Source organism: Corylus avellana, chromosome ca9 (genome assembly GCF_901000735.1).
Source record: "Corylus avellana chromosome ca9, CavTom2PMs-1.0".
Taxonomy (NCBI): Eukaryota; Viridiplantae; Streptophyta; class Magnoliopsida; order Fagales; family Betulaceae; genus Corylus; species Corylus avellana.
In genome coordinates, this window is record NC_081549.1 from 1,394,262 (window position 1) to 1,416,121 (window position 21,860).

The 21,860-nt window shown below is 34.9% G+C and overlaps 4 protein-coding genes across 4 annotated transcripts; 1 reads left to right on the forward strand and 3 right to left on the reverse strand.

Moving 5' to 3' along the window:
* Positions 1 to 1,861: 1,861 nt before the first annotated feature.
* On the reverse strand, positions 1,862 to 9,871 carry LOC132191644 (uncharacterized). The gene is made up of 13 exons (XM_059606733.1): positions 9,747 to 9,871; positions 9,007 to 9,247; positions 8,833 to 8,914; positions 8,665 to 8,731; positions 8,422 to 8,583; positions 8,270 to 8,330; positions 8,021 to 8,166; positions 3,579 to 3,816; positions 3,418 to 3,499; positions 3,087 to 3,153; positions 2,751 to 2,912; positions 2,601 to 2,661; positions 1,862 to 2,250 (listed from the first exon to the last, which is right to left on the reverse strand). Exons 2-13 carry the CDS (start codon positions 9,245 to 9,247, stop codon positions 2,090 to 2,092), a joined length of 1,530 nt encoding a protein of 509 aa, XP_059462716.1. The 5' UTR covers positions 9,747 to 9,871; the 3' UTR covers positions 1,862 to 2,089.
* Positions 9,872 to 12,003: 2,132 nt separating this feature from the next.
* LOC132191645 (uncharacterized) lies at positions 12,004 to 12,860 on the reverse strand. Its single transcript, XM_059606734.1, has 4 exons — positions 12,676 to 12,860; positions 12,398 to 12,449; positions 12,142 to 12,306; positions 12,004 to 12,057 (listed from the first exon to the last, which is right to left on the reverse strand). The coding sequence occupies exons 1-4, from the start codon at positions 12,858 to 12,860 to the stop codon at positions 12,004 to 12,006; spliced, it is 456 nt and encodes a 151-aa protein (XP_059462717.1).
* A 1,379-nt stretch (positions 12,861 to 14,239) lies between these two features.
* On the reverse strand, positions 14,240 to 15,249 carry LOC132191325 (uncharacterized). The gene is made up of 5 exons (XM_059606277.1): positions 15,178 to 15,249; positions 14,991 to 15,057; positions 14,741 to 14,902; positions 14,582 to 14,642; positions 14,240 to 14,489 (listed from the first exon to the last, which is right to left on the reverse strand). The coding sequence occupies exons 1-5, from the start codon at positions 15,228 to 15,230 to the stop codon at positions 14,329 to 14,331; spliced, it is 504 nt and encodes a 167-aa protein (XP_059462260.1). The 5' UTR covers positions 15,231 to 15,249; the 3' UTR covers positions 14,240 to 14,328.
* A 1,751-nt stretch (positions 15,250 to 17,000) lies between these two features.
* LOC132161744 (uncharacterized) lies at positions 17,001 to 17,783 on the forward strand. The gene has a single exon (XM_059571925.1). The coding sequence runs from the start codon at positions 17,164 to 17,166 to the stop codon at positions 17,623 to 17,625; it is 462 nt and encodes a 153-aa protein (XP_059427908.1). The 5' UTR covers positions 17,001 to 17,163; the 3' UTR covers positions 17,626 to 17,783.
* The last annotated feature ends 4,077 nt before the right edge of the window (positions 17,784 to 21,860 follow it).

The following is a 21,860-nucleotide window of genomic DNA, read 5'->3' on the forward strand; positions in this document are numbered from 1 at the left end:
ATCTCGATCTCCTGCCTCTTCTTCAGTGTCGCTAGAGTCATACCATTCATCTCCGTCATCTTCGTCAGACCACGCATTAATTTCCTGCCACCTTTGCTAATAAGGGAATAGAAAAGGTTTCAATTAATGGAATAACAAGTAGCCGTTTTGTAGATGGCTTATGTTAGTTCTTGTGTTGGCTTAATTCAGTTCCAAAATGTAGATGTTACTGTTCACAGCTCAAACACTGATATAGAATGCTCAGAATCCAATCTCCACCGTTCATAATGTAGATTCATATGTTATGAACGTCCATGCAAAATTTCAGCTCAATCGGACCACAAACGCCCATCGATTGGAGTTGTTGATCAAGACTGGACAGGCCGGGTCCGGACCGCAATTCCCCGGGTCCGGACCTCATTTCCAGAAACTAAAATCTTGCTCCGCGAAGCCGTGTCCGGACCGCCCATTAACATGTCCGGACACCCCGTAAGTTTTAGGCCCAAAAACATGATTTTAAGGGGGTTAGGTCTAGGGTTTTGTCGGGGGTATATATACATCATTATAGAAGAGAGAAGCACGAATTTTCACCCCCAGAGAGTTCGTGTGAGGCTGTGCTTGAGTGATTATTTTGTTGTGAGCCAAATTGATTCCTCTTAGAGGATTTTTGTTAGTATTGATTGTGTGCTTAATTGAAGTCTATCGGAAGGGTCCGATAAAGGAGAATCACGTTGAAGAAGATTGTGAGCGAGGAGACAAGTTGGAGGCTTGTCGATCTTACAGAGTCAAGGTCTTGCAAAGGGTTGTAAGTGTTCCTAGTGTCTGTAATCTCTGGATAATCTTTTGATAGTGATTTCCTGGGTTTGGCTGCCCCGGAGAGGTTTTACTTTTAGAACGTTTTCTAAAAGGTTTCCTCTTCGTCACCAAAATCTTTGTGTGTGATTGTTCATATTTTGGTAAATGTTTGTTTTGATATATATATGTTAATTCCGCATAAAATTGTGATATTTATCTGTTTAGAATTTTTCAGCTTATATAGCTGAAAGTTGCCAACTTTTGGGTTTCTGTCATTAACTACAACGGATAGAGAATGTGGAAGTAGTTCCAACTTCCAAGAGCTATTTGGGTTTCTGTCATTATTTACACTTGGTTTGGTGATTCTACCTCTTGGAAGTAGTTCCATGGCGTATTGGTTATTGTGGTAATTAAGTGGTTTCTGGGGGGAGCATTGAGATGATCAAAATTTGGTTCAAACAAAGATAAACATGTTTAAACGATACATATCCTCAACACAATTAATGAAAGTTGCATACTCACCAGCCACCAGGAATTACTTGGCTTCAAAAATAATAATTGAGCAAAATATAAAATGTAATTCGAAAATGTTTTTGAAATTCGCAAAATGCATATCGAAGAAAGATTAAGAATCAGTGACCATTGAAGCCGCAGAAATTTACCTTGAAATGCTATATATGGAAGCATTTGATTAGGAAAATATTAGAATTTTGTAAGATCATTTACTTGTTCTTTTGGATATATATGTTATAATTTGCTCAAGTAACTATTCTGTTTGGAGAAGTGCTGGAGAGCTAAAGAGTAGGAGCCAAAATTTTTTCCAAATTGATGTGGCAAAAATTTTAAACACCTTAGATCGGTTGTTTAGAATTTATTTTTTATTTTGTATTTCATTTTAAAATTCTTGTCACGTCAGTTTGAAAATTTTTTTGACTCTACTCTTTAGCTTTCTAATACTTCTCTTCTGTTCGTGATAAGTTTGCATGCAAGTAAAATTGTGGCAAAGTGAATTTGGGCTTGATATTGCTGAAGATTGAAACAAATTTTTGTTATGTTCTCAATAGAAACATTATCAAACAACCTAAAATAAAAAATACTTTTATAAACACACAATTTTCACATTTATATCATAGTAGAACATTTTTTTTTCCAAAAACACATTAACCCGTCACTAAAACGAGCCATGATATGGTAAATATAGAGTAGCAGAGACTGCTCTCCTACTTTCAACATACAAACAGAATTTACTATGAAGTCCAGATAGCACACGGTGAAAAGTCTCTGAAATTGATTTGATCACGATCTTTCCTGTAGCTCATTCCTTGTGAAAATGGCGAATAACCCCCGAATAGAACTCCCAATCAGAATGTAATGGGGTTATTGCAGGCTGCCCAAATGGATGTTCTTTCACATAAGAAGGAACATCATCTGCATCCGCCAGGCCTTCCAAGTACAGCCGCAGGGCACCTCCAGGACCTAATGGACAACATTATAACGAAATTTTAATTCAAAAATTCAATTGAAATTCCTAAGATATCAATAAAGCATGGTCTTTTTTTTGGGTGTCAACATGGATATAAAACTATATAGGTGAATCTCAATTCAACCCATCTAATTAAATATGTTAAATTCCTCAATCATAACTGGCTAACTTTGTGTTGGGTTTATGTTAGCCTGACATTGTCAGGTTTTGTTTTTTTCGAAACATGAAATTCATTTAATTAAACGGATTAAACCTTCTAACCCTAACTTGCTAATTTTATATTGGGTTCATATCGAATTCGTGAATTGTGTCAAAAACTGTCAAGCGGTTTGATGTATTTCACCTAAAGCTGTATCACCAACTTGGTCAGTCTTGTACTCGTTGGGAAATATTGCTGTATGAGGCTGCAGGGAAAAAAAAAAAATTTAAAATTAAATAAGAAACTAAGTTATAGTAAACTCTAAAACCATTAGAAGACGGTGATTATATTTACAGGGTTTAGCAAGGCCTTATATGGATTGTCATCTATCAGCAGCGTGTTTGATGCAGAATATTGAATACTGAACTTCTGTAGCTTGTTAAACTCTTTGAAAAAGATGGGCTTCTTCTTGTTCTCCAAGGACTTAAACCCAGAATCTGTGCATTCAACTTGGTCCTAGAAAATCCAATTTAACAAAATATAAAAATTTTACAAACAAAGAGAGAGAGATAGATAGAAAGAGAGAGAGAGAGAGAGAGAGAGAGGGGAAGATACTTAGCTATTTATTTATTTATTTGATACTTAGCTATTTAATTCATTAAAACACATGCTCAAATTCTTTATACATACCCATGCAAATAAAAGCTTGCTTTTCAATCCTTTCATTATACAGTCCAAGGCGCTGTCCAGATACCATCTACGTACCATACAGATGAGTTAGAAACACTAAGTACATTATCAAAAATGCAAAATATAAGAAACTTGGACAGAGAGGAAAAAAAAATTGGACAAAGTTTTCTCGTAAAATTCTTCCAAATCAGTCTGTTATACTGAAATACATGTACTTCTCACATACTCTATTAAAAATGCACGTAAGGAAAAAAAAAAGCATGTGATATTTTAGACACATGTTAGTTTAATAGATTGAAGTAGAGTTTAATTGTGGGTTGATTATACTCACTCCTTTGCAGAAGACCATATTCCCACTTCAAATTTTTCAAGGCAAAATTTCATGAATTCTTCACAGTAAGGCCTCTTGTAAACTGGGAGAGAAAGTGATCATTAGCTGCAACAGTTCAACATAACGGCTTAAAAGTAAAGACAAGGATTAGTTAATCTGACCTAAAATGCTTCCATAGAATGCATCAGGGTAGCGAGATCTTGGAATGTCGGACACGTCACGTTTGCAAACCCTGTGACAAAGCAGGCCTCCTAGGCCCAGAACAAGAAGCTTCTTTCTAGGACCAACGTTGTTCAACTTCTGTAGTGCGAGGAACCAATTGTTTCCTGTGTCTTCTTCAGCATCACTCTGCTCATTACATACTCCTTTGTTTTTCAAGTTGGTAATCCTTCCCGCCATCTAATAGTTTATGTTGTCAAGCAGAGCTTGCTCTGTTGAATCAGCCGTGAAACAGAGTAATGAAGAACAGAGGAGAGAAAAGAAGAGAAGAAGTAGAATGGAGGACAGAAGAAGATTGGAGAAGATTGAACAAGTTGAGAGAGAGAACTGTAAAGATGTATTCTCTGTATATTCAATCTTAATGATTACAATGAATGAATTCAACTTATATACTCGGTTACATTGATAACAAGAATGTATGACTAACTAAACTAACTAAACTAACTTCAAGTCAGACTAATTAAGATATTTTTTGATACCCAGATATCAGTTTGCTATAATTGAAAACCGCATAGAATTGGAAAGCATTAGAATTTACAAAGTATGTTACTTCTAGTTGAGTATTGGAATCTTCCTTACAAGTTTATAGTATAAAGATCACAATAATTATTCATATGAATTGTCAGTAATTTGGACAAATAATGTGAAAAATCTCATATAAAACATGTTCAAATAAATTTTACACTGTTTAACTGTCCAAATTTGTAAGCTCATTAAGCTAGCTGCACAATAATCTCAAAGATAATGACAATTTTAGACATATTGGGGAGACAAATACCCCATGGGACTCTCCTTGTGATTGATTGATTGATTGGTTTATACATGTAACTGTAAAACACAAAAGCTTAAATAGGCTCTGTATTAAAATATAGTGCGATCTATCAAGATCTGTAATTAAGATATCAGTAAAACACAGGAAAAGGGGAGAATTTTGACAGGCCACATACCATGAATCGCTTGTCAAGGTTGGAAATCACAGCAGCTAAAAGGAAAGTGAACTTCCATCACAATATATACTCCCCAAAAGTTGGCCATGGGTTAAAGAGAACTCAAAATTAGTGGTAAAGGAATGTCACTTGATTGGCAGTTCAGTTTTTATAGTTAGTTTATCGTTGACTTGTTAGTTCTTGTGTTGGCTTAATTCAGTTCTAAAATGCAGATGTTACTGTTCATGGCTCAAACACTGATATAGAATGCTCAGAATCCAATCTCCACCGTTCATAATTTAGATTTATGTGTTATGAACGTCCCTGCAAAATTTCAGCTCAATCGGACCACAAACGCCCATCGATCGGGGCTGTTGATGAAGACTGGACAGGCTGGGTCCGGACCGCAATTCCCCGGGTCCGGACCTCATTTCCAGAAACTAGAATCTTGCTCCGCAAAGCCGTGTCCGGACCGCCCATTAACAGGTCCGGACCCCCCGTAAGTTTTAGGCCCAAAAACGTGTTTTTAAGTGGGTTAGGTCTAGGGTTTTGTCGGGGATATATATACATCATTATAGAAGAGAGAGACACGAATTTTCACCCCCAGAGAGTTCGTGTGAGGCTGTGCTTGAGTGATTATTTTGTTGTGAGCCAAATTGATTCCTCTTAGAGGATTTTTGTTAGTTTTGATTGTGTGCTTAATTGAAGTCTATCGGAAGGGTCCGATAAAGGAGAATCACGTTGAAGAAGATTGTGAGCAAGGAGACGGGTTGTAGGCTTGTCGATCTTACAGAGCCAAGGTTTTGCAAAGGGTTGTAAGTGTTCCTAGTGTCTGTAATCTCTAGATAATCTTTTGATAGTGATTTCCTGGGTTTGGCTGCCCCGGAGAGGTTTTACTTTTAGAACTTTTTCTAAAAGGTTTCCTCTTCGTCACCAAAATCTTTGTGTGTGATTGTTCATATTTTGGTGAATGTTTGTTTTGATATTTATCTGATTAGAATTTTTCAGACCACAATAATGTGAATGCTAAAAGCCTATTTAGTATTTATTCTTGCATTGCCCACAAGATTGGAATGTCTATAAAAGATGAAGAAACGAAAGACAACTAGACAGGAATTTGTACCTAAAAGGCTTCCATAGGACCCATCAGGATTGGGAAGAGAGCTGGAAGTCTATAATGTGAATGCTAAAAGCCTATTTAGTATTTATTCTTGCATTGCCCACAAGATTGGAATGTCTATAAAAGATGAAGAAACGAAAGACAACTAGACAGGAATTTGTACCTAAAAGGCTTCCATAGGACCCATCAGGTTAAGGAGAATTTGGAAGTAGGGGTGTAAGCAGTAGAACTGAGGCAGAGGCACCATTGATGGGGCTTGGCTCGTTTAAGAATTTTACTCATTTCGAGTTGAGTCGAGCTTAAGGGCATGAAACCAAAAAATGTTCCCGGTAATAATAAGTCAGTAGAACCCATTTCATGGTGGCTCTTATATTTAATGTTTTTGTTTTTAATTTTTTTTTTAACTTCAAGTACTCTTAAACGGCTTAAGAAGTTAGTTTGCATATGAGTATTTGCTTAGCCTGACTAGTCGAGTATGGAGCCTGAGTCAATACAGCAAGGCATTTGGTTTCAAAGATAGAAGATATGCATCCTTTTATAGATAAGCAAACTTGAAGATTGATGTTTTCTTAACAATGTGGGACAAGTTAACATGTTGCATTCAAACTGCATTGGGACAACACCCCCTACAAAAAAATATTTTTTTAACGTTTCTCTCTCAATCCGCCTCACCAGTCACAACGGATCTTCCACTTAAACTCTCATTTTTCACTCTCTCACTCTCACTCACCAGACAGGTAGTGATAGTGTTTGGGTCTGTTTGATTCTTCAATAGTTTATGCCTTTCGCAATCTCCCTCAATAGTTTCTGTTTGATTCTTCTTCCTTTTGTTTGGATATGCTCTAATTGAATCGAGGTCTTTTTAATGATTGCTCTCTCTCTCTTTGATCACGAAGGATCTAGAATTTTCCATTCTCTAACGCTTAAATATAAATGCAATTTTAAGGTTTTAATAATTATGAGATTTATAATTAATTATGTATTACTTAGTTTATATATATATATATACACACTCGAGCTTATAAGAGCTGTTCACGAGCTTAGCCGAGTCGAGCCGAGCTTGCTTCATTTAATATTCGAGCTACGATTTGTGTTCATGAAGTGCTTCATTTAATATTCGAGTCGAGCACGAGCCGAGCCCGAACTTGCTCGCGAGACGCTTCGCTCACTTAACAGCCCTAGCTGGAAGTCTATAATGTGAATGCTAAAAGCCTATTTAGTATTTATTCTTGCATTGCCCACAAGATTGGAATGTCTATAAAAGATGAAGAAACGAAAGACAACTAGACAGGAATTTGTACCTAAAAGGCTTCCATAGGACCCATCAGGATTGGGAAGAGAGCTGGAAGTCTTTTAATTATCTACGCAATTAATTATTTTGGACTTAATTTAATTTTTTTTGTCAATAATTTAAGTCCAAAATAATACACATTGCGTAGATAATTAAATTATTGACAAAAAAAAAAAAAAAACCGAGAAGAAACCAAACTAGCCATATCAATTGAATTGTTCCGTTAAAACACATGCTTAAATTCTTTACAATCCTTTCATTAAACAGACCATATTTGATATTCCCACTTCAAATTCTTTAAAGAAAAATTTCATTCTTCTTCCTAATAATCTAAAGCATCAAGGTACAAATCATCCATTGCGATATTTAAATTATCACAATAGTCACACCACCATAGGTCAAAATCATCCCATAGACAACCAAAATCATCTACTACGTCAGTTTCTTCAAAGCCATAGTCATACAACAGACCACCAAAATCATCTGCTGCGGTAGTTTCTTCATCAAAATAGTCACCCCAACCACAATCACCATCTGGCTCATCGCTAGAGTCGTACTAACCGATTGCCATCTTTGCTAATACGAGACTAATAGAAAAAGGGTTGATTTGAATAAGAAATAGGGGGTTTTGCAGATGGGTTATTTATATAGTAGAAGGTTGCCAACTTTTGGGCTTCTGTAATTAACTACAACGGATGGTTTCCCCGTAATTAAGTGGTTTCTGGGGGGAGCATTGAGATTATCAAAATTTGGTTCAGACAGAGATAAACATGTTTAAACGAAACGATACATATCCTCAATATAATTAATGGAAGTTTTAATTTCATATTAGTTAATTTTTTTAAAAAAAATTCGACAAGTTAAACAAAATGCCAATCATAGAAAACATGCATAGACATTAAGTGCTTGATGAAACAAAAGCAATCACACTAGAGCAAGCTATGATATTTTTAATTTAAACTTAGTACAGATAACATAAGATAGAAAAGATCTCAGAAATGTATTTCCTTGTGATCCGTTTCAGTAGTTTGTTCATTCCTTGTGAAAATGGCTGATAATCCTGGAATAGTACTCCCAATCAGAATGAGCAGAGGTTATTGCAGACTTCCCAAACGGATGTTCTTTCACATAAGAAGGAATATCATCTGCATCGGCCAGTCCTTCCAAGTACACACGAAGATCACCACTGGGACCTAGCACAGGAGATTACAAGGAAGTTTACTTTCAAAAATCCAACTTAAGCATTAATTATAAGATATCATTAAGGAATAGTACTGGTTTTATGTTCTTAATTACCTAATGCAGTATCACCAACTTGGTCAGCTATGTATTTATTCGGAAATATTGCAGTATGAGGCTGCAGAAAAATTCAAAACAAGAAACTTTAATATAAGAAACTCAAATTACAGTAAACACTAAAAAGCTTTGGAAGAGATTGATTATCTTACAGGGTTCAGCAAGGTCTTGTATGGAGTATCATCTATCAGCAATGTGTTTGATTCTGAATAGTGTTCATAGAAATTCCAAATTTTGTTCAACTCTTTAAAAAAAATTGGCTTGTCCTTCTTCTCCAAGGTCTTGAACCCAGAATCAGTGCATTGAGATTGGTCCTACAAAGTCCAAAATAATTAATTAGCAAGATATTTAGATTAAGAGAGAAAACAAGAAAGAACATTATTATTTATACATACCCAAATAAATAAAAGCTTGCTTTTCAAACCTTTCATTATAGAGTCCAAGGTGCTGTTCAGATACCATCTATGACCAATGCAGACGACTTAAAATTAGTACATAAGCAAAAATGCAAAACATAAGAAACTTCAATGCATTCTGTGGCTTAGTGAGTTAGTTTTACTCACCTCGTTGCAGAAGACCATATTCCCACTTCAAAATTTTCAAAGCAAAATTCAATGAACTCTTCATAATGAGGCCTCTTGTAAACTGAACAAAACAGAGATTTTGATAAATGATTAGCTGCAACAGAACATGAAGGCAAAATAATACCTTAAAATAATAAAGACAAGGTTATATACTTAAAATGCTTCCAGGGGATGCATCAGCATTGCGAAATGTTGGGATGCTGGACTCGTCAAGACGGTGTACCCTGTGGCACAGCAAGCCTCCAACGTCAAGAACAAGAAGTTTCTTTCTAGGAAGAAGGGTAAGCTTCTCTAGTGACAGGCTACAATCAAGATCATCTCCTGCGTCTTGTTTATCATCGCTGTGGTTAGAACATGCAAATTTGTTTTTCATGTTCGTGATCTTTTCTGCCATCTTCGCTTGTATGAACAGAATGGAAAATGTTTGATTGGAATAAGAAAAGAAAAATATTATCTTGCATGGTACATATTTGCGACAGACCAAGCTAATTAAGAAAAGAAAAAATATTTTCAGATCAATCCATTGATGACAATAATTTTTTAAAAATAAGTCAATCTATTCAATCAATATCAATATGAATTTTAACTAACAGCCAGTGCTAACAACAGTAACTAGCCCAGATGGAAATCAAAAATCCATATCTGTGGCTGTGTAAACTCTTCCTTCTTCTTCTCTGTCTTCAAACTAATTTCAGTACAACTTCTCAATTGAAGTGAATACGAAGCAGAACTGTAACATTTTGAGACTTTTAGCATAAACAGGAAATATAATGATACATACAGACAGACAGACTACTGCACAAATTTATTAACGAAAATCAACAGGAAATATCAAGTAAACAGAGGAAAAACAGAGGATTACAAGAGTTTAGGAAATTAGGACTGTGACTCACCTTGATTTTGATTTTTCTAAGAACCCCGCCGGACCCAAAAGGAACAAAAGTTATGGAGAGTGCTCAGAGAGGGAGAGAATAAGAGATGGAGGCTATGGAAATTATGGAATGGTGGATGGAGGCTATGGAGCAGGTAGGAGAAGGAATATATATTTCTTTTTTAAGGTACTGGTAACTTGGGTAAAAGTAGGAGAATTTTTTTTTTTTAGAGTGCCGTGTCAGTGTGGAACAAGTTTGGAGAAAAGCAAAAAAAAATTTTTTTTTTCTTAAATCACAGCACCCCTAAAGCACAACGCGGCTCCGCTACTGCTGCCACTATCACGTCAATCTGGTATAACGAGTGTAGGATGGAGTGTATTATATAGTGTTAGAACAGTTTTTGATATGGTGTGGACTACGCACTTTTCGGGGCCTTCTATATCTGCAATATGTTGTCATACACTCCAAAATTGTTACAAAAGAACAAGAGTGTCACTCCAATGCATAAGTCAGTTCTATGGAGAAAAGTAATATTATGCACAAAACTTGAGAAATTAGTTCCATATCTTCGTACTCTTGAGGGTGAGAGATTATAAGATATTTCAAGATACTTTTGTATCTTGTGTAGGGTCTATTTATAGGCCGAAGAATTGAGGTAGATTTGACTAGTTCTCCTTATTTGAGTTGATTTGAGAGTCGACTAAGTTGGAGTTGGACTTGAGCTCCTACTCCAATTTAAGACTTTGAGTAAGATTTTGTAGCCCAGATTATTTCAATAGAGCCCACTTACATTATATCTCATGCTATTTAATTAATAGCTCTGTGGGCTTATTGTTGGCCCTAAGGCCCAAAATCTAATGCGCTTGTAGTGCAAAAATATTCTCAATATATAGCACTACTCATTGGTTAATGAATGGTTTCGGGATCAAAATCATCTCTATTTCCTTTTATCTATAAGATTTTGTTTTGTGACATCTAATAGTATATATAATTATTTAAAACTTTTAAATGATGTGACCGCATATAAACTATTACATCTTGCGATTTTGAGGACTACTTCAAAGCGACAGTTTAATTAAAAATTGTCTTCAAAGTGGAGAGAAACTTTATATCAAGTAACAATTTGCAGTTAATTTCTAGGTTGCCTTTTGTGTTCTTAGCGATTTGATAAATAAAAATGAAAATCAAATGCTACTATATTGACTTTCACACGAAACAAGCAGGCCGTGGAGACTCCAGTGAATAGGATGACCTTTGAATCGACTATGATTATAAAGATTTGGTTCTGTTGAGGCCCATATATGGCTGCAAGCATTTGGGCCTCATTCCAAGTTGGACGATTCATGGGCTATGGGCCGGCACCCAATAGCCGAGTCGACGACGTGTAACCATAAAAATAAAACCCTAATTTTCCATGGCGGCGACCACACAAGCAGCCCCTCTAAAACTTTTTGTCATTCTCAGCCGTCCGATTAAGTCCAACGACATGGATCAAACCCATTGAACCACCTATAAATAACCCTCGTAAACACCAAACAAACACAATAAGGGCTTAGGGTTTCTCTGTCATCTTCGCCGTCTTCTAGGATTACCTCTGTTTTCCCTTCTTGGTTACCCTGGCCTCTCTTCTATTTTTAAGTTCTCTTTGAACTGTGTTTTGATTCTTTTGAAATTGGTTATAGATTTTATATTTCGATTTTGTTTTCTTGTTGCATTTCGTTTCGGATCCGCTGAGAATACGTGACAGGGGATTATGATCCAATCCCTTACTTAAGTAGGAGCAAACTATACGGTGTTTGCAAATTCCTAAGTTAATGTCACAAAGCAATTACTGTTGACGCTGATGGTCCTCCCAATTCTGTTGGGAGAGCTCCTCCGTTGACGGGTGTCTCATATTCCATTGTCTTGTGGAGTAGCGTCGCTGCCTTTACCACGTAGAACTGGCCATGAGACATACATTCAGTACATCTTTCTACTTTGATTTATTCTTGATTTTGATTTTGCTATTCTGAGTCTTTATTACCGATATTTGGTACCTTCGCAATGTTGTTTTTTGTTTTTGCTGTGTCTTATTTCCAATTTTTTTGTTTGATCTGTTTTTTCGGGTTTGCGATTATTGGCTTCTTTAAGTAATTAGAATTAGTTTTTTAACATATTAATCCTTTTTAGGGTTAATTACCTTTGTTTAATCCTTATTGTTTTATTGAGGACCAAGCCTTATTCAAAAGAACTCAATAAGGCTTGGTCGTTTTATTGTTCTCACCCAAAGCATCATCACCTACTTGGTCAGTCTTGTGAACTTGTACTCAATGGGAAATATTGATGTATGAGGCTGCAAGAAAAAAACAATTAAATAAGATACACAATTAACTTGGTATTATACTCTAAAACCATTCGTAGATAGTGGTTATGTTACAGGGTTTAGTAAGGCCTTGTATGGATTGTCATCAATCAGCAAAGTGTTTGATGCAGAATATTGGATTCTGCGATTATCTGCAAGTTTCTTCAACTCTTTCAAAAAGATGGGCTTGCGCTTGTTCTCCAAGGCTTTAAACCCAGAATCAGTACATTCCTCTTGATCCTACAAAATCCAATTTAACAAAATATAAAGATTTTACACACAAAGTGAGAGAGAGAGAGAGAGAAAGAGAGAAGTACCAAGCTTTACTTACCCAAGCAAACAGAAGCTTGCTTCTCAATCCTTTCATTATGCAGTTCAAGGCGCTGTCCAAATACCATCTACTTGCCAATACAGATTACATAAGGAACTTCATGAAATTTCATGAAATCTTCACAATAGGGCCTCTTGTGAACTGAAGGAGGAAGAAATTATGACTTATGATTAATGATAATTGAAGAATAATTACATCATAACATAAAGACAAGAAATTTCTACCAAAAAAGCTTCCATAGGCCGCATCAGCTTTGCTAAATCTTGTTCTTGACCAACCACGACGGTGTACCCTGTGGCATATATAGCAAACCTCCAAGGCCAAGAACAGGAAGTTTCTTCCTAGGGCCAATGTTCAACTTCTCTAGCGATTGGCCACAATCATCTTCTGCGTCGTCTTGTTCATCATTGCTAGAGTCATTACATACACTTTTGTCTTTCAAGTTTGAAACCTCTTCTGCCATCTTAATTTGCTAATACGAGAAAAGAAAAGGTTTGCAGATCAATGAGTTATATATATAGCAGAAGGTTGCCAACTTTCGGGCTTCTGTCATTAACTACTACTCATGGTTTTCCAAGCAAAGCGATGTGGCCATTGGCTTTTACACGTCGTTTGGTGATTCTACCTTTTCGAAGTAGTTCATTCGCGCATTGGCTAATGTGGTAATTAAGTGGTTTCGCGGGGAGCATTGAGATTATCAAAATTTGGTTCAAACAAAGAAAAACATGTTTAACGAAACGATACATATCCTCGATCGACACAATGGAAGTTGTATACCTGGAATAACTTCACTTGTGCAAACATGTAAATTTATGATTGGAAATGCTAGGTGTTCTTCTAGTATTTTTCCAACTGTGATATGACTTTTAAAATTGTCGTTGAATTTGAGATTATCATTATTAACTTTTAATCTATTTGTGATTTTAAAAGTCACATTACAGTTGAGAAAACACTAGGAGAATATTAGAAGAACACCAAGCGTTTTCCATTTATAATACTATCATACTAGAAAAAGGTTAGGCTTTAACGTAATGTTGAATGATCAACTCTTGGTTCGGATCAACTGTACTCTTTCCGACTATTTTTTTTTTTTTTTTTCTAAACTGATTCGGAGAAAATTATTCATATTAGTTTATAAAATTGTTATATGTTCTTTGAATATATGAAAACGCAAATTATTAAAAAAACAAAAGAGCATGTGTCTATTACATTAAAAAGACATGATAATTTTACAGATTTGGTTAAAAAAATTATTTCAACTCAGTTTGAAAGTTAAACTCTTTCTATACCATTCATAATGACTTGACCAACTTCCATAAATTGAAAATTGAAGAAGGTAATCATCGTCTTTGGTGGAACATAATCGATGCCTCTATTTCAAGTAAAGTAGAGATGAATTATTTTATAATCCAAATTAACTTGTACAATATTTAACAATGCATATGGTTTGCCACATCATTTAATTTTTTTAAATAATGTTAAACCATGTTACATGTACACAGTTAGATATTATAAAATTTAATTTAAACCATGAGAGATACATTCATTATATCTTTCTACATTGATTTGTTCTTGTTTTTATTTTGTCGTGTTTTGAACATTTGTTACCTTCGCAGTCTTGTTTTTGTTTTTGCTGTGTCTTTAGATCGTTCGAGTTTCATTGCTTTACAAATGTCATCGCATAAGACCTTAAGATTACCATTAATTGAAAATTATAAGCCCAAAAAAAATAAAAAAGATACATCCAAAAGGTGCTTAACATTAATTAAATTCCACATGTGAAACAAAATGCTAAGCATAGATTAATACATAGGGATTTTAATAGAGTAGCACTAGCTTATTTCAACATAAAAAAGAGAGATAAGACTTTTTTCCTAAGGCAGCACGATGGGAATGAAACATATTTGCTTATGATCTTTAAGGTAGCTAGCTCAATCCTCCTGTAAATGGCGAATAATTTCGGAATAGAAATCCCAATCAGAGTGAGTAGGGGTTATTGCAGGCTGCCCAAAAGGATGATCTTTCACATAAGAAGGAACATCATCTGCATCCGACAGTCCTTCCAAGTACAGACGAAGATCACCTCTAGGACCTAATGCACATTATTATATGCAACATAAATTAAGAAATTCAACTGAAATCCAAAGATATAAATAAATCAAAATTATTTATTTGTTCTCTCACCTAAAGAATCTTCACCAACTTGGTCAGTCTCGTACTCGTTGGGAAATATTGCTGTATAAGGCTGCAGGAATTAAAAAAAAAATTGCATAAAATACACTGTATAAAGAATTAAGTTGTATTAAACACTAAGACCTTATGAAGATAAAGGTTATAAATTACAGGGTTTAGCAAGGCCTTGTATGGATTGCCATCAATGAGCAACGTGTTTGTTGCAGAATATTGAATTCTGAGCTTCTCCAGCTTCTTTAACTCTTTCAAAAAGACGGGCTTTCTCTTGTTCTCCAATGTCTTAAACCCAGAATCAGTGCATTCATCTTGGTCCTACAAAATCCAATTTAACAAAATATGATGTTAAGAACAAAGAGAAAGATCGATAGAGAGAGAGAAGTACAAATTAAAGATTACTTACCCAAGCAAAAACAAGCTTGCTTTTCAAACCTTTCATTATAGAGTCCAAGGCACTGTCAAGATTCCATCTACTTACCAATACAGAGATTACTTAAAATAAGTAAATCAGCAAAAATGCTAAACATAAGAAACTTGAATGGAAAAAAAGAAATGCAAATTCTGTGCATGGCTTATTAATTTCTACTCACTCCCTTGCAGAAGACCATATTCCCACTTCAAAATTTTCAAGGCAAAATTCCATGAATTCTTCACAATAGGGCCTCTTGTAAACTGAAGGAGGAAGAAGTTTCGATTAATGATTAGTGCTGGAACAGTGAACAACGAGGAATAATTACACGATAACATAAAGACAGGAATTTCTAGCTACCAAAAAAGTTTCCATAGGAGACATCAGATTTGCCATATCTTGTCATTGACCAAACACGACGGTGTACCCTGTGGCATAGCAAGCCTCCAAGGCCAAGAACAAGAAGTTTCTTTCTAGGACCAATGTTCAACTTCTCTAGTGAAAGGCCACAATCATCTCCAGCGTATTCTTCATCATCGCTAGAGAGATACCATTCATCTTCGCTTGATGAAAAACAAATATTATCAAATCGTCCCATCTTTTGCTATAACGAGAAAAGAAAAGGGTTGATTTGAATAAGAAATAGGGGGTTTTGCAGATGGGTTATTTATATAGCAGAAGGTTGCCAACTTTTGGGCTTCTCTCATTAACTACGTACAACGGATGGTTTTCCAAGGTTCAGGTTTATAGAAAGTGATGAGCCTATTGCCTTAGGCTTTTACACTTGGTTTGGTGATTCTACCTCTTGGAAGTAGTTCCATGGCGTATTGGTTAATTAATGTGGTAATTAAATGGTTTCTGGGCCGAGCATCGAGATCAAAATTTGGTTCAAACAAAGAAAAACATGATTAAACGAAACGATACATATCCTCAACACAATTAATTAATGGAAGTTGTGTACCAGGAATAACTCCGCTTCAAAATTTATGATACTATTTTGCTTTTGAAATTCACAAAATGCATATTGAATGATCAACTGTAGCGTTTTGGACTGAGTTTTTTTTCTAAATTGGTTCAGAGAAAATTATTCTACATATTCTTTGAAAATCTGAAAACACATACTATTAAAAAATAAAACATATACTTATCGTAAGGCACTTGTCTATGACATTAATTAAAAAGGCACATAGTGGAAGGGGCAAAGCTTCTGCTCAACACGGCATGCCATTGGGAAGCAAAACATGTTAGAAGAACTGGCAACGAGACTGCTCACTATCTTGCAAGGTTTGCTTTGAGTTGTAATGATCAGGAGCAATCTTGATATCTAGAATGCCTTTCATGTATCAAGAAGATTATTCTTGTTGAGCATGAACGTTTTTATTAATACAAGCTTGGATTCCCATTTCAAAAAATAAAAAATAAAATAAAATTATAAAGACACATTATCAATGACACGTTAGTAACGTGTCAACATCCTTGACACGTCACTAATGATCCGTTACCAAAAAATTGAATTTTTGTAGTGTAATTTAATAGTAAAATAGTATGAAAGTAAAACTCTTTCTATTCTATTAATGACTTGACCAACTTCTATAAATTTAAAATTGAAGAAGGGTAAAACCAATTGGGTTCAACCTCTTTATTTCAAGTAAAATAGAGATGAATAATTTCATAGTCTAGATTAAATTGACAGTGTATATGGTTTGTCATGTTGCTTTAAATTATTAAATAATGTAATATCATGTTATTGTAAAATTTAATCTGTACATTTTACTTGAAATTAAGATAATCATATTTCATCTTAAGTTGATTTTAGAACTTAAAAAAAGTAATCTGAATAAAAAAATATAATACACTGTACTTTTATCTCACTTTATTAATTTATTACTGCTAATCATTTTGTATAAGCCCCAAGCACTCATAGAGCATCATAGTCCCCTCTCAGTTCTCACACTTGCTAGAAAAATCACAATAGACGTGGCGCGACACCTGGGTACACCAGCAAGTGGCAGAACCTTCTAGGCTTCCAGCCCCATCTCTTCTTTTCCAGCACATTCTAGTATCCAGTTCTGTTCTACTCCGTCATATAAAACAATCAACCCCGTCCCCATCAGTCACTTAACAGCGTGTTAATTTGTAAGCAAAGCATTTTTTTGTGCTTAAAGAGATGAATCGCACTGACGACAAGAAGGAAACGGTGGCGTTCCGAGCGGTGAGCCGCGACGAGGAAGGCCGAAAGAAGGTGGAGAAGGAGGAGGTGAAGACCCTCAACATAGACACCGTCAAGTACATAGAGAGGAAGCTCATGGACAAGGGGGTGCTTCGTATGGATCGCCACCCAGTCGACGGCCTGGGGGGTATCGGAAAGCCACCGCCGAAGTCCGGCCACGGCGGGAAGTACACCTGGGAGGGTCCCGACGACCTGGCCGAGAGCGAGCTCTCGGCGGTGCCGCCGGCGATTGACGAGAAGGACCCGAACTATGTGGACGAGGAGAAGGAAGAGAAGGTTCTGAGGGGAGAGGACAGTGACGTGGCAGACTTGGTTGTCGGGGTGGTGGAGGTGCCCAAGGTTGCTGAGGCTAGAGCTGGGGTTGCTAGGGTTGAGGTTGATCCCCAGTTGACTGTTTGAAGGTTTGGAAACTTTTTTCTTTCTTCTTCTTGGGTTACTTCTGATGTTTGATGTGTTGTGGGTTTGAATAATCAACATGGGAAATGGATCCTAATGGAACGAAATGTAATTAATGTTAAAACTTATAATATTAACTTTGTGTTAACGTTACTTATCAATTTGTTTTATCTGTTATCCGAGCTTTTGATTATCTTCAATTTTTTCTCCATCGTTTCTTTCTTAGTGGGAGAGATTTTTGCTGGTGTAATGGTACTATTATCTCATGAGCTGAATTTCCCACGTTACTCAAAAAATTGAAAATTTAACATTTCTTATACTTAATTAAATAAGTTTAATTAAACAGATTAGAGAAGAACCACTCTATTTTAGTGAGTAGTATAAGGCTTTAAGCGAACCAAGAAGAACTCGGCCCAATTTGATGGTTGAGCTGGGGATACTTTCTTTAGTAGTTGGGCTAGGCTTGTGTCTGACAGCCTTTTTGGGCTTCCGGTCCTAATAAGCAAGCTGCTCACGGACGAAAGGGTGGGGGTGGGGGGGGTGGGGAAGAATAAAGATTGGAGAAAATGTAGTTTATTTAATTTTAATCACAAAATTAAAAAATTGGCAATTTATCCCTCTGCAGTTTCAAAAATTGACAATTTAAACCTTCTGTTTAATTTTTCCATTTAAATGGACAAAAATTTATAAAATTACGTTATTACCCTCAGGCTTTTTTAAAAAAAATTTCTTCCAATTTAATGAAAATTAGTATTGGAATGTTTAAATGGTCAATTTTTGAAACTTCAGGGAGGTAAATTGTTAATTTTTGAACTTTGGGATTAAAATTAAAAAATTTCTGAAATTTCAAGAGAGTAAACTGCAATTTTTCCCGTAAAAGATTTGGTAAAATTACAAGACATTTCTAGGCTTTTGCTGGTTCCAACCTGGTCCAAGGAATGTGTTATGGTCATGGAGGGCGGACTATAATAGTTAAATGACAACAACATACTGCCTCTCTCTCTTCCCTAAATTGCGACAGTTAACAAGAATAGTATCAGTACACCATATTGTTGAAATTTTAGTTTTCACAAGTGAAAGATCACCTCAACTATGGCAAATATGGAACCAGGATAATTTTGAATATATCAGTTTTGTTAGGTGGAAAGTGACTCAACTTCTTTTGGGTTGTTTTTTCTTGGACAAAACAAGGGGCGACATATATATTCTTCCGAAGACTTAAATTGAGTAAAACATAAAGAAGTATATTGGCTGCCATTGACTGACCAACCTAGCTAGCACGTGATGAAGATGTTGTGGATCTTTCACCGCAGTTGCCCCATCATTTGAGCTCATGATTCAATGAAGATCAAGAAAGGTTCTTGTGTTTACCGGATGAAGGGATGACAGCATAGCCGATCTGGATCCCCTCCCATTACTCCAAAATATAAGTTTTTCATATTTTTTATCCTAGCCGTCAGTTGCTGCATTTAAGGTCTACGCTATGCCATGTGTCCATTTATATCAAAACCAAAAAACAAACACAAATACAGTTAATTATACCAAATATGAATTAAACAATTATTTTTTTAAAAAAAATACAATTTTGGTAGAGAAACCACTCCAAGGGAGCTGGTGGGGTGGCCACGCGGCCGCCCCACCACCTCCTTTGGGATGGTTTCTCCACTAAAATTGTTTTTTTTTTTTAAAAAAAATAATTATTTAATTCATATTTGATATAATTAAAAGTATTTGTGTGTTTTTTTTTTGTTTTGATACAAGTGGATACGTGGCATATCATGGACACTTGAATACAACTGACAGCTAAGATCAAAAATATAAGAAACTCATATTTTTGAGCAAAAGGAGGGGATCCAGATCCACAGCCTAGGAATTGAAAAGAGAAAATGATTGGGTTGCTGGTGCTACAGGCTACATCATGGGTGTTTTCTGGTTATGCTGATAATTCCCATATGTAGTCCTTTTACCGGCCAAAGAAAGTTGAACATTTCTTGAGGTCCCAACCACTTTAATTTAGGTGTTCTTACTTATTCCATGGGTTGTTCTACAGGCAAAATAATGAAACAGCAAGTCCCACGAGAGAAACAATAATAAACATACTAACTGTCAACAACACTGAATTCCAATTACACCCTCATTTTTGGGCATGTTTTACCTAACGTTTTATCATTTGATTTTAGAGTTAAAACACCATGTCACAAGTTCGTGTCACAAAATAGACGCCCTATGAGATAGAGCGGGTTGTCATGACGTTGAATTCGAAAGTGTGGTAATATGTTATGATCCTAAATGTTTCATGTAAGATGGATGTAATTAATCATCACTCTTAATATACTATATATATACCAACTCACTTGATTCTTATGATCCTAAATCCTCAATATAACAAATAGTGCTCTCACAAGTCTCAATCAACCGAATCAAGCAATGAAAAACTCTTGACTCTTGGAAAATTTCTAAAATGAAAAATTGTCGCCATCCATATATGTATGTTTTAAGGCGATAAAATTTTATTAGATTTTTTTTTTATATGAAATTATTCATATGTAGGGTATAATTTTTGGGGGGTGGGGAAGCTGAGTGTCCATATTTGTAAGATACTGAAACTTAATTAACTGAATGACCAGTTGAAAATGATGGATTATCTACCAGACAACCTTGCTGCAAAACAATTTATACCAACTTGAAATACATGATATCCCCAAAAAGGTAATGCCTCCATATGGATAAGAGTAATTATAAATGTCACTTTTATTTTTTTTGTTCTTTTAAAATTGATGTGACTTATAAAATTATTATTATGTTAAAATTTAACGGTGATTTACTACAAATTTAATAATGATTTTTAAAATCACATCGGTTTTAAAAAAAATACGAATAAGACATGGAGTGAATCAAGTGACATGTAGCATTACTATATGGATAATGATTAGAACAAAAAATAAAAGATGGAAAGTATGATGACAGAACTTATATTAAATCATCAATTTTTCGAAGTATAAGTTAATAGAAATATGTAAATTTAATCATTTAATTAATATTTTAATACTCACATTCACATGTGGAACAAAATCGTCTCTATTCCACTTGAAATAGACATGGACTATTTCATTGTCCATATTAAATTTAACATCATTTAATTAACTGTGTATAAATTGCCTATGTTGTTATGCTTTTTTAAATTTTTAGATAATGTGGCACTACATACATTGATAGATGTTGTAAAATTTAATATGAGCTAAGAAATGATTTCTCTTCATTTTAAGTCATATTTTCTAATGTATAGATTCAAGTTCTTTCTTATTAATTGAAGTTTAACAAATAAAATATTTAATTAAAATAAAAAACAAATAACAGAAAAAGTTAGAAATGATTAGTCTGAGTCATACCTGGTTAACAATGATAATAGGAATGATTAGGCATACGGAACTCTAAAAGAATGTAAAAAGGTGTCAAGTTAAAAAATAAAAAGGATCCAAAGCGCAGACCTTTTGTATAACTCAAAAGGCGTGTACTGTTTAGTGTGAAACAACTGTCTCATGGGTCTGCCTGTCAACCGACGGTTACTGTTTAGTAAACAGGAATTGGATTAATGTGAGAAAAAAATAAAAATATCTAGTATGAAAAAGTGAAAAATAAAATTTATTTTTATTTAAATATTACTAAAAAGTGATTAATATAATGTAAAAAGTAAAAATATTTGGAATTAATTTTTTTGGATGAATAGTAAGAAACCTTTGGTAAATGCCATGCTAAATTGACATGCCAAATATATCATTTCAAAGTATGGTTTTTGGGTGATTGACTCAAAAGTCCTCTTAGGGTAGTATACCCTTAATGACGTGCCAGTTCATATAATATTTATCACGTTAATTGTTAAAAAGTAAAGTGTTATGTGTTAGTCCCTATGACAAATTAATATGATAATTCACGTAATATATATGTATTATGTAATTAATTACTAAAATATGAACCATCGTGTTAGATTCCACACGACACTATTTTTTAAAATGTGAATTATCAAGTAAGTTTATGTAGAGTTGTTGTGAAAGCTGTAATACTCAAAAATATGTTTCATTGGATTATATATATGTTTGTTGGTGTTAGTGGTTAGCTGAGTGACCTTAGGTTATTCTAGGGTTTGGTGGGAAATATGTAGAAATAAATGTAAAAAAAAATGGAAACTTGGACCACAACCAACTACTAAGAACTTTTTATTAAACTTCCTTGAATTGGAA

Excerpts from the sequence above, each read along its gene's own strand:
- LOC132191644 (XM_059606733.1), bottom strand. The coding sequence starts at position 9,247 with ATGGCAGAAAAGATCACGAACATGAAAAACAAATTTGCATGTTCTAAC. Across the intron at positions 8,732-8,832 it reads ATATGGTCTTCTGCAACGAG|ATGGTATCTGAACAGCACCT; the intron begins GTGAGTAAAACT and ends CATTGGTCATAG. Across the intron at positions 3,500-3,578 it reads ATTCTATGGAAGCATTTTAG|TTTACAAGAGGCCTTACTGT; the intron begins GTCAGATTAACT and ends TTTCTCTCCCAG.
- LOC132191645 (XM_059606734.1), bottom strand. The coding sequence starts at position 12,860 with ATGGCAGAAGAGGTTTCAAACTTGAAAGACAAAAGTGTATGTAATGAC. Across the intron at positions 12,450-12,675 it reads CCACAGGGTACACCGTCGTG|CGCCTTGAACTGCATAATGA; the intron begins GTTGGTCAAGAA and ends GTATTTGGACAG. Across the intron at positions 12,058-12,141 it reads ACAAGGCCTTACTAAACCCT|CCTCATACATCAATATTTCC; the intron begins GTAACATAACCA and ends TTTTTCTTGCAG.
- LOC132191325 (XM_059606277.1), bottom strand. The coding sequence starts at position 15,230 with ATGGAATTTTGCCTTGAAAATTTTGAAGTGGGAATATGGTCTTCTGCA. Across the intron at positions 14,643-14,740 it reads ACAAGGCCTTGCTAAACCCT|CCTTATACAGCAATATTTCC; the intron begins GTAATTTATAAC and ends TAATTCCTGCAG. Across the intron at positions 14,490-14,581 it reads AGTTGGTGAAGATTCTTTAG|GTCCTAGAGGTGATCTTCGT; the intron begins GTGAGAGAACAA and ends AATGTGCATTAG.
- LOC132161744 (XM_059571925.1), top strand. The coding sequence starts at position 17,164 with ATGAATCGCACTGACGACAAGAAGGAAACGGTGGCGTTCCGAGCGGTG.